The 10,931-nt window shown below is 40.1% G+C and overlaps 1 protein-coding gene across 1 annotated transcript; it reads right to left on the bottom strand.

Moving 5' to 3' along the window:
• Nucleotides 1-1,543: 1,543 nt before the first annotated feature.
• CMBL (carboxymethylenebutenolidase homolog (Pseudomonas)) lies at nucleotides 1,544-9,390 on the bottom strand. Its single transcript, XM_010283778.1, has 6 exons — nucleotides 9,341-9,390; nucleotides 6,617-6,839; nucleotides 5,696-5,803; nucleotides 4,432-4,574; nucleotides 2,899-2,990; nucleotides 1,544-1,829 (listed from the first exon to the last, which is right to left on the bottom strand). The coding sequence occupies exons 2-6, from the start codon at nucleotides 6,829-6,831 to the stop codon at nucleotides 1,650-1,652; spliced, it is 738 nt and encodes a 245-aa protein (XP_010282080.1). The 5' UTR covers nucleotides 6,832-6,839; nucleotides 9,341-9,390; the 3' UTR covers nucleotides 1,544-1,649.
• Between the last annotated feature and the right edge of the window lie 1,541 nt (nucleotides 9,391-10,931).

The raw sequence follows: 10,931 nt of genomic DNA, 5'->3' as shown, positions 1-10,931 counted from the left end.
ATGTCGCCAGGAAGCCACACAGATCCAGCCCAAGGGCAGGATCAGGGAGGGCATCATGGAACTTCTCACCTCAGATGTGCAGGGACTATTTTTACCGGCATGACTCACGGCAGCAAGTCCTCCAAGGGAGTGCAGCAGGGGCAACAACACCCTGCGGGCCTGAGGAGGCTTTCCCTGCACTGGCTAGACCCAGGAAGAACAGGTTCATCTCTCCTGAAATCAAACCGCAAGCAGACGGGGACATGATGTGCAGTGGCCAAACCAGAGAGCAGCACTAATTGGGATGGACGGCATAAGCCAAGGAGCAAGGGAAGCTTTTGCACAGTTACCTCAGGGGTCTGCATGAAATCTCTTTGAAAGACAGGAATTTCTTTAACATCAACTCACTGTGATGCAGGGAGAGCGATTTTTTCCCAGGAGATACATGGTGCATTGCAGGAGGAAGGGGAAGGATTGACGTGAAGAAGGGTTTCGAGATGGAGGGATGGCTGAAGAACTGCTGGGGAGGTGGGACCTGGGGTGGGATCCACCTGGTGGGAGACTGGGAAGCAGAGTGGGGCTGCACCTTGAAGGGCAATAGTCTGTGAAAGCTGAGGGCTCCCTGGGCTCACACGTATGGCACCGAGGGGAAACTGGGCTGCATTCAGTACATGATTTTCACCACATCTATTCCCTCGGCATCACAGACGCAGGCAAGACCTCACGCACGTTTGCTGTGGATTACGCTGAGAGGGACCAAAGGAGCAGAAATACAGTGATGTTCCCCCGGTCACTAGGATGGGCTGTGCCTTACCGATCCTGGTACCCAATTAAATCACAGTAGAGAGAAACCTGATGCTACTGGAAGGATGTGTGGAGCTGAGGAGGTAATGTTGTCATGCAGGGTGGTTTAGATTTAACTCCAAACAAGGGGCGAGGGGTAGGGCAGCTGCCCGAGACCGTGAGAGATGACAGGATTTGCATTGAGCTGATGGTGAAATGATGCGATGCACTTTCCTAAAAAAAAAAACAGGGCCAGCATCAGAAACTCAGCTGGTGCTGGGGCTTCTGATGAAGATATTGTGAGGGAGAAAGGAGCGGAAGACACCGGTGCTTAGTCAAAGAGACGTTATTAAATTTCTTCTCATTGTCCTGCTCCTCTGCTCTCTTTCTATCCTTATCTCAGGCTCTGTTTTTATGAATTCAGAATGGGATATTTTGTTTCCAAGAAAACATCCCAGACTTCCAAACCAGAATGATGTTTACCTCAAAGCTGAAAATTTCAGAGTTGAAAATCTCAGAGCTCAACTCTAAACATGACTTTTATGAGAGCATTTCTCCAGCGTGGGCAGATTTTCAATGATTTTTTATCATATTGACATTAATATAAAAAAGCAAAACTTTCACGTTCTAGAAAAAATCCCACATGAGTTTCTAATAATTTTAAGATACACAAGATCAAATTTTAAAATCTTTTTTACATTTATGGCTTTCAACATTTGAAAAGCTATTTCTAAGCATCTACTTAGAAAACAAGTGCAAATAAGTAGTATTATTGCAAAAGTTTTACAAAATATTTTGATAGTTTTAAGAACATTGTAATCAATATAGTCTTTATTATTTTCCGATTTCCTATGACAATTTATTTATTTCAGGGGCATTTATTTATGCTAAAGATATTTATTCAGCCAGTGAATCATATCCTTTCTGCCTTCGTCAATATAAGCTTTATCTTGAGGATTGATATCTTCTCTTTTGCGATGTACAAACCCATGCGTCTGTCCAGGGTAAATTTTAACTTCATAATCAACTTTACAGTTTTGTTTAAGCTTCTGCTCCAGCAGGGTGACCTGTAACACAGAATGTTCCATGTTGGCTGAGTACGGAGTCAACAAGTTATGAATTTACAGTCCTCAAATTGTCCTGCTTTTTTACTTTTCTGGGAGACAGACACAGTGTGCCCTTGCCATCGTTTTCTTTTCTACTAGTTTAATACCCAAATGCCTTTCTGTTGCTACACTTTCGCTATTTAACTAGGCTTTTTTCTCCAGTAAAATAACAGCATGTGACTGTATAGAACTGCAAAAAAAGTATATGGGTCACTGTAGTAATACCTGTAAAGGTAAAACACTTATTGCTCGGTGTCATGAGAAGGTTAGCATGTAGTGATCACCGTACAAGTTACTGCTGACAGACCTCACACACAAAAAAATGGGGCAAGACTTTGAATTAATTTGAAATTGAGAGGCACAGATGTAAAATCAGCAGTTCAAAGCTACTGGCATTTTTGGCAGGAAATTAAAGCCAACAACACCTAATGAAAGCGTGCCTTGCTCTTTGATCCCCTTGGTAGATAATCATCTCTCTCCAGTCATTCTCCACCCGGGCTGCCCAGGAAGGCTGGGCAGAAGACAAGAGCACCAGAAAGGAGAAGCTGTGTAGGACAGTGGGGAAAGGAAAAGGATAGTGACAGGATTTTTTCATTCTCCTGCTACTAGTGATCCCACGGGTACAGGTGGGGACTTTCTGCTGGTTTTATGCACCACCAATATGTTTAAAGAGGGTGCCCTAACTTAAACTTGACAGAAGTCTTCGTTTGACTGCCATTATGGATTCTTGCCCCTTTGTTCCTACGAACTTCCTTATATAAAACATTTTGTAGCTTTTATAAGGAACTTCCTTATATAAAACATCCATGTTTTGCAAGAGAAAGAGAAAACATTTTTTAGTGTCACTGTAAAACATTTTGGGTTGGGGATAAACAAGATAGATAAATTTGTGTAGAACTACTTCCTGTAAGAGTTAGCGAGAGAGGAAGAAAAGTGCAAATGAATTTTCTACTTTCTCTTAATTAAATACCAAATTACAAAACAAGCATGAAAAGCATAAAAAGACAAATATCTCTGACAGAAAACTCACCTGCTCCAATGGGATGTGCTCATCCTTTTCAGCAAAAATGAAAAAGGTGGGGTGAAGCAAACTGGATCTGTCCTCAAAGAACCTGATCACTCCTGGGGAAGAAGGAGAGGCATATAAAATGAGTTATGCTACTTAAAGTGGTTGAATCACTACTAAAGCTATACAGTCAAAATAAAAGACATTATGATAAGTTATTGCTGATCAGCTTGAAATGGAATTAGACTTTGATTAACAGTCCCTTTTGTTATAAGAACTTCCTGTGATTTGGGATGTCATTAAAGGTAGAAAGACCAGCTCTGTCCAAAAGGGAAGAATCGTTATACATTTGCACCATTCTCACGGATTTCTTTGGACATCTGCTTCTGACCACTGGGTCAGGGTCCTGCAGGAGATGGACACTTCAGAACTGTTCGCCTCTAGCCTGTTATGGCCATTTTTAAGATAACAACTGTAAATATTCCTCCTTCCAGATACATGGCTAGGATTTCAGTGTACATCTATTTATACTGACACAAATTTCTAACACATTGATATTGTTATTTTGACTAGCCAATATGTATTTGAATTTAAGTAACAGTAAAACTAACTAGCTAACACCCTGGCCACTCTTCTCATTAGTGAAAAGATTACAAGAGAAAAGTAAAAAACTAGCAAGTAACATTGATGAATTGACTCAACTGATCAGCAGATCAGCGCAGCAAAATACCTTCAACTTCCTTCACTTCGAATGGATATAGCTTGCTCTGGGTGATACAGAAGTACAGAGGTTTATAACAAACATATTAAACAGTGCATAAACACATCAAGAATGGAAGAGTAAGAGTGCAAGGGTTAGAACAGAGAGCTTAAAAATGGTTCACATTAGTAGCAAGGGACCAGTGCCAGCAGTAACATGGAGGAGTAAGTTGTTCATGTCATGACCTGAAGGTCTGCAGCCTGTGCAGACCCCAGCCCAGACGACTCATCAGCAAGAGACCCTGCACTCTAACAGAAGGACAGCAAAAAGGCTGCCGTGTATCACTACTGCCACGTCTCTTCCTGCTATTCCAACAGGGGAATAGAGTGTGGACAAGTGTTGCAAATAGGTTTTCCCAACAAAGAAAACCAGACAGCGGGCAGCAACCTGCCCTACGCAAGCTGAGGTGAGCAGCATACTGAGGCAAAGACCCACCTCACAGTAACTGCTGGCTCCTAAAAGGTATACAAGGTCTGTCCAGAAACCATTTTGTCATTGTCAGCCAAGAGGAACCTGAGCCATAGCGATACCTTGGCATCTGGTCTCCCTTGTACACTCTGGTGCACAGAAGCAACCCTGGCCATGGCACGTGAAACACAGATCTTGCTGGCTGTGATTATCTCAGTGCAAGAACGTGAGTGCGCAAAATCAAATTCCTTAAAGACTTTGCGTGATAAAATCACCTCCGTCTACCATAAGATGTTGCACTGAATTTTGTTACAGGAATACCCTGACAGAATAACTCCTGCTCTGGTCAGGTCTGCTCACAACATAAGGAGGCATTTGAGTCGACTTACCGTAGAGGGACACCCCCGTCTCTAAATGAGGGTTTTTCAGCATCAAGTGTTGAACTGCTGCTCCACCCCAGCAAAACCCAATGACACCAATCTTCTTTGCACCACACTGTTCCCTTAGATACTTCAGGACGACATCCACTTCTCTGAGACATGTAAATGAAAGTGCATTAAGGCTCTAGCTCTGTTCCCATGGCCTCCCAGGCCTCTGCTGCTCAGAGACGGGCTGGGCATCGGTCTGCTTGTGGGAGGTGGTGAGTGGCTGCCTTTGCACCACTCCTGTTTTTTCTCTTTCCTTCACTTATTAAACTGTCTTTATCTCAGCCCCTGTGTTTTCTTTCTTTTGTACCTGCTACTCTCTCCCCTGTCCCTCTTGGGGGGAGTGAGCAAGCAGATGTACGGGTGCTTGGCTGCTGTCAAGATGTCAACCCACAGCACTAGATTACTATTATTCATTTCTAAAATATAGGAGAAACTCCAGGGGAGAAGACAAAGGAGAAAATGTGTAAATTCACTTTTCCTAGATCACTGTTACTAAAACCGAAGGTGTTTTTATGAACAGCAATCCAATTAATTTCACAAGCGGCAATAGTTATCTTATAAGCTAACATAAATAAGTTTGAGACACACAGCCAGTCAAGAGCATCCCATTATCACAGATGTGACTACAGTTAAACTGTCTCTCATGGGGGATACAAATATTTTACAAAATTGTGTAAGCAAATTTGAAATTGTTACTTCAAAATCAGCAGTAACATTGTGCAGTCAAGCTACGTCAGATGAAAATGGGAAAAAGCATAGCTAGAAGAATGGCAAAGTGGTGTGCTTTGAACTAGCTGGGATCTTGTAGGGAGCAGGACTAATTTTCCCGAATTAAATAGTGTTTGGTGACTAAGTCTGCACCTTAGCTGAAACCCATGGAAGTTGCACCTGTCTGCAGGAACTGAATCAAACTGAAGTGGAAGAAGCAAGCTGTATCTCCTAGCTTTTGCCGGTTCTTTTCTTTTGAGTCATTAGTCTCACTTCTACTCTCTGTACAGGTAAACAGGGGTCACTTTTATTGTTGTTCAAAGTTCTACTTTTCTCCAAAAAGCACTCCTCACATAACCATGAGCTTGACCCACAAACTGCATGAAGTTTCTGTTTGTGGACATCCAGCTGTATTTGAACCATTAATAATTTAGGGTCTAGTCCTACATCTTTATTGAGGCAAAAACTCCTACTAAAGAAGGGTGTCCACTTGCTGGACAAGGAGCAACAGTTGTACTTGTCTATTTTGCCGGCATCTCGAGTTTTCAGCCAATTATCAAAAGACGCCCAGTCATTAGTAGGTTTCCAAGCTTCCTGTCCCACAAAAAAATCCGGGCAGATGGCTCTGCAAGAAAAATGAAAACATTTTATGCCTGTGAAATAATACTGAGAAAGGATTAAAGGGAAGACCGTGTGTACTATAAAACAAGTTCATTTTATTGAATACACATAGAATTTAATCTACATCAAAGCACTATACAAGCAACCCTCATTATCTTTCTATGTGTAGTAAGGAGACTTAGCACAACTTCCAGATACAATTTTCCCTGTTAAAATCTATTAGCTAATTTGACAAATTGTTCACTGCAATTAAAAATCCTTAGCAGTTTCCTACTGAATTAAAAAAAAAACCAAACCTATAGTTTACATGGTACGTACATTTGGACGAGAAGGAATGCTAGCCCAGTAATGCAGGAAAGCAGATACCCAAGATGGTTTTCACCTATTTGAGAACTTGTTTCTTTCTTTGGCACAAGTTGATACACTACCTTCATGGAATGACTTTCAGCTCCTCTGGAATTTGTACCGTAACAGCGCAGCTGCACGGATGCTGCATTGGGAGGGAGGAAGCAGGCTGCTTCGGGCTCGTGGAGGATGAAAGGTGCACAATAAGATTTTTCTCTGTTTCCCCTCTCTTCTTCTGTGCTTGCCTACTATCTCGGTCAGACTACTTACAGTAGGACTACTCACAGTAGGACTACTCAACTATGTTACACTTCTTACGCTGTTTTAACAAACAGGAAACTCCTTATAGAAACATCTGAGTGAAACCTATGAAATTACATGTTTGTATGGCTTATATGAAAAAAAAAGGCAAGAGCTGATTCAACAAACTTTCTTATTAAAAAGACACTTTGAAAACAGTAATATTTCTTACATGTATCCATTAGTTGTTAGCATATCAGCCATGTATCTGGTGTTTGGGAGTTGCCATCCAAATATATCATGAATCACAATCACAGCTTTGTCTGTGCTGGCAGGGGGTTCGCAAACATACGCCTTGATGTGCTCAACTCGCACTTCCTGCCCACGGCCTCCATAGTCAAACCTGTCTCCAATATCACATGGGCAGGGCCTTGATTCATTAGCCATGTGTGATACTACAGAACAAAAAATATTCGGTTATGAATATCCCAGCTTACCGTACTGAAAAAGATCAAAATACAGCGGTATCATAGATTATCAAATTCTTGAATCATTACAGAGGTATTGCGATCACACTGATTACTGTTAGATCTAAAACGCAACACTAGTCAGTAAGCCCACTGAGTTGTTTTTTATAAATAACAATCTTGTTAGAGATACTTACGTTACGAACTCTTCAGCACGGACTCAGTACTCAACTAGGACTTCTGTGCCCTACAGTAATACAGGAAAAACAAAGTTAAGACCAACCAGCCAGGCAACCATCACAAATTATTTAAAAAGTGATGAAGCCAGTTCTTTTACTCTTCATCATGTATATGTCCTCGTTAGGAATGCATAACTTTCTTTAGTATAGGCTGTAAAGGCTTAATACAAGACACCATTCTGAAGGAAAAAAAACCCAACACAGTTACTGTGTAGAAAGATACAATTACACTTAGATTAAATGTGGTATTTTCCTCCAGAGACTTAAAATATTCCATAGCTGACCCTTTCAGTGTCAAGAAATCCTTTTTCTAAACCGGCTTTAGCATCAGATGTTGCAGACTTTTGAAGGAGGATACTTAAGGAAGGTGCCAAGAAAAATATATTAGTGAAATCCAGAGTATAAAATCATATTTATTTAATATTAAAGAATGCATTCAAAGTCCAAGAGAGGAAAGATAAAACTGAACATAAGGAAAAATTCCTTAAGCTGAACCAAATGTTTTATGAAGAAGGTAACAGTAGGGTATGGTCAAATTTTTATAAACTATTGCTTAAATGAAAATAAACAAGTAATTCACAAAGGTCAAAAAATGCTAGTTGAATCTAACACAGACTTATGTAGCTCCTCGGTCTCAAGTTAATGATTTTATGCCACTGACCTTAGGTTAACCATTGGGTGAATTGACTTCATATTGCTGCAAAATGACCCGAATAATTTATTTGAATATGAACAGAGCATCTTCAAATTATTAAAGAACATGGAGAGAATTTAGATAAAGCTTTACCTAAATTCTCCACAGAGAAATTATGTGTACTGTCTGAGAAAACTTTGCTAGTACAGAAACAAGGATGTTCAAACTTGACTATGCCAAATATACTCACAGAGAGAAATGGGAAAAAGTAAGTTACTGAACAGTCCCTGAACTAGTGTGACTTCCATAGCTGTGGCACTAAAGGAACAGCTTTAAGAAAACAAACAAGCAAACAACCCTACAGCCAGCAAATTTGCACAGATGTCCAGGAGCCAAGATGTTCTGGATTTGTGGACTTTAAAATTCAGAATATTCCAAGCAGTATTAACAGGGCTAGGGCTGCAGATCCTGTGAGATTTCATTTTCACAGATCAATTCAAGACTAGCTGTATCTTGTTTGAAAGCTGTATTAACTCTGGGCACACATCTATACTAATCCTCTACTTTTTTAAAAAAATAAGCCACACCCACCCATGGGTGTGTTTTTCAACATGTTGTTGTCTGACATACAGGACTTCTAATTTCAAGTACGTCTACCAGGAAAAAATGAATTGACAGAGATGCATATAAGGCAAAATACAGTTTAAATCTGTAACAGGAAAGAGCTGATAACCAATTTTCCATCCACAAACTATTTCCTTTTGATTAGACTAAAATCAGAAAATGTAACAAAACCAGCAATTAAATATTAAAGAAATACATATTTCAGAAATCCAGAAACACAAAAGCAATGCCCTGAACCAGTTACTATATCCTCAAAGGCTTTAATTGCAAACATTTCACATTATCTGATGAAATGTAAAGCAAAATATTAAATATTCCATACTTAAAGGTGCAGGGAAAGCAGCTGAGGAAAAGAGCTCCAGACACAAGCCTGTGAAGGGTTGTGTTGGCTTGTACGGTTTATAAGCCACATAGACCTGTAAGCTCTGTAGCATAATCAAAACATTTTGGTGTTTCTACATTTGCCGTAGTATGCATTACATGTAAATAGTAAGTTTTTCCATTTCTGAGATGCTACTGAAACAGTCCTGAGAAATAATCCCCCTCCTTATTTCCAACAAAGCTATTCTTTTAGGAGGATCCGTAAACTCACAGCCTTGGTGGTCCACCATCCCCACCTGCAAGCACGTGAGCATCTGAAGACCAAACAATAACTTCAGTTTTCAGAAACTTGAACCTACAACCACAAAAAATCTAAACGTACTGCTGTGCGGTGCTCTCACTTTCAACAGACTCTCTTGAGTCCTCCTCCTGAGAGGTCTTCCTCACTGCAGGAGGGAAACAAAAAGGTTTCTGAACCATCATCTCAAACAGCTAGGGAAGAAAGTAGCCCCCTGATGGCATTTAAATGAGCAGGCACTCTTTAAAAAAGCATGTAGATAAACTGAAAGTCCCCAAACATGCCGAGTCAGACCTCAGCATGCACTCGTTTTACATTTCTCAGGAGGAAAATCCACGGAAGTTTAAGAAAACCAAACAAACCCCACACATACCTGTAGCACAGCAAGTGTGTGAGAGAGCAGAGGTAAGTCGCGAGAGCTCAGCGTGGATGGCTACCGCCGAACGTGATCCCAAAAGAAAGTGCTAACTCATAGAATGAAAGGGGTGAGTGCAAGATCGGGTTTCTTCAAATAAGAGTTACGTAAGTTACTGCCTTTATCTTTGCGTATTGCAGAGTCACAAAGTTAAAAGTTCACTCTTTTTAAAGCCGTTAATCTTATTGCCGGGGTGGGCGGGGTGGGCGACTGTGAGGAGTACTGCTATAGCTGGGTACCAAACCTTCTTCTGGACTTACACCAAACGGTATTAAGAATCTTTTCAGCTTAGGAACCATGGTGACTTAACCGAGCAATTAATTTAGACGTTTTTTTTTTGTGTTGTTTTTTTTTTTCAAAAAGGGCGTTCCTTTGTTTTTAAAGGTTGGGATAGTATCACTTTTAAACCTTACGTTGGCATTATTATTTCCTTAGACTATTCATCCATTGGTAAAAGATATATCTAAAGTCATCACCAGGGGCCTCATTTCAAAGCTCTCTACCAGACAGAGCTTATATAGCATAGGAAAAATATTTTCTCTTTCAGAATGAGAACAAATAATGTGTAAAGAGGTAACAGTTTTGTAGATTGCTGTACATTATCATTAAAATAAATGTTTCAAATGCTGATACATTTTTATCCTCTCACAGGATGTTTTACACATTTTTTTCCTTTTGAATTAAAGTGACTTCCTGATCCTTGTATCCCTCCCATTCTCCTGATTGTCTTTTTATTGGACTATTAGGATTATTCTTTAAAGAGCTTTATCTAAGGATATTAGCAATCAAAATTCACTGTTTCCTCAGAGGTGCATCTAAAAAGTAGCACTAAATGCATGTTTTAGTCTACCATGCTTTTGCCTTGGGAAAGCAACCAGCCTTACAGTTTAGTCCTCATGTACAAGCTGTTTTCTCGTATTCTAAGTAACTTTGTCAATGCTATTTATTTACAATTCCCAAACAGAAGTCAAACAAATGAAAAAAGCCCACCAAAGAATTCAAGAGTGAAATCATAAGGTTCAAAACTCGACCTTTTTGGTTTGGGTTTTTTTTTTTTTTTTTACTTTTCGCACTTGTATACTACAAGCAACAAGTTATACCACACAGAGAGCTTAGATACTCCATAGCAACTTCAAAGAACAGTAGTAAAATAAATGCAAGAAAAATTGGCACTTCAAATCATTCCTAGAAAAGAGAAATTACAGCAATGCTTTACAGGATCTCCTCTGCACTGCAGTTGCTTAACCACATTCCCACTCCCTTAGTCACAGTACTGCGGCTCTGGAAATTCTTCCTTATACATCAGACTATTCCCCATTACCTTAATAGTAACGTTACACTTTAGGAACTAAATGGGGTTTAATTTGTTTTCGTGTTGATTCCCTGTTCCTTGCTGAACAATGCATTTGGCTTTTTTACTTCGAGGTCAAAACTTAGTTCATGATTGCCGTATGTGCAGTTGGTTGCACTTTGTACTGCAAACACACACCTCTCCTGGATCTCGCGTTTCCAGTTCTTACTCAGTGACTTACAGTTTTATCGTGAAGAT

The sequence above is a fragment of the Phaethon lepturus genome, unplaced genomic scaffold (genome assembly GCF_000687285.1).
Source record: "Phaethon lepturus isolate BGI_N335 unplaced genomic scaffold, ASM68728v1 scaffold20753, whole genome shotgun sequence".
Taxonomy (NCBI): domain Eukaryota; kingdom Metazoa; phylum Chordata; class Aves; order Phaethontiformes; family Phaethontidae; genus Phaethon; species Phaethon lepturus.
Note: the sequence above shows the minus strand (reverse complement) of the source record. Positions and strands in the feature narration are given on the sequence as shown.

Bases quoted from the DNA above. Each gene is read 5' to 3' on its own strand.
- CMBL (XM_010283778.1), bottom strand. From the start codon at position 6,831: ATGGCTAATGAATCAAGGCCCTGCCCATGTGATATTGGAGACAGGTTT. The intron at 5,804-6,616 runs GTAAGAAATATT...TTTTTCTTGCAG, and splicing joins CTAACAACTAATGGATACAT to AGCCATCTGCCCGGATTTTT. The intron at 1,830-2,898 runs GTGAGTTTTCTG...TCTGTGTTACAG, and splicing joins AGCACATCCCATTGGAGCAG to GTCACCCTGCTGGAGCAGAA.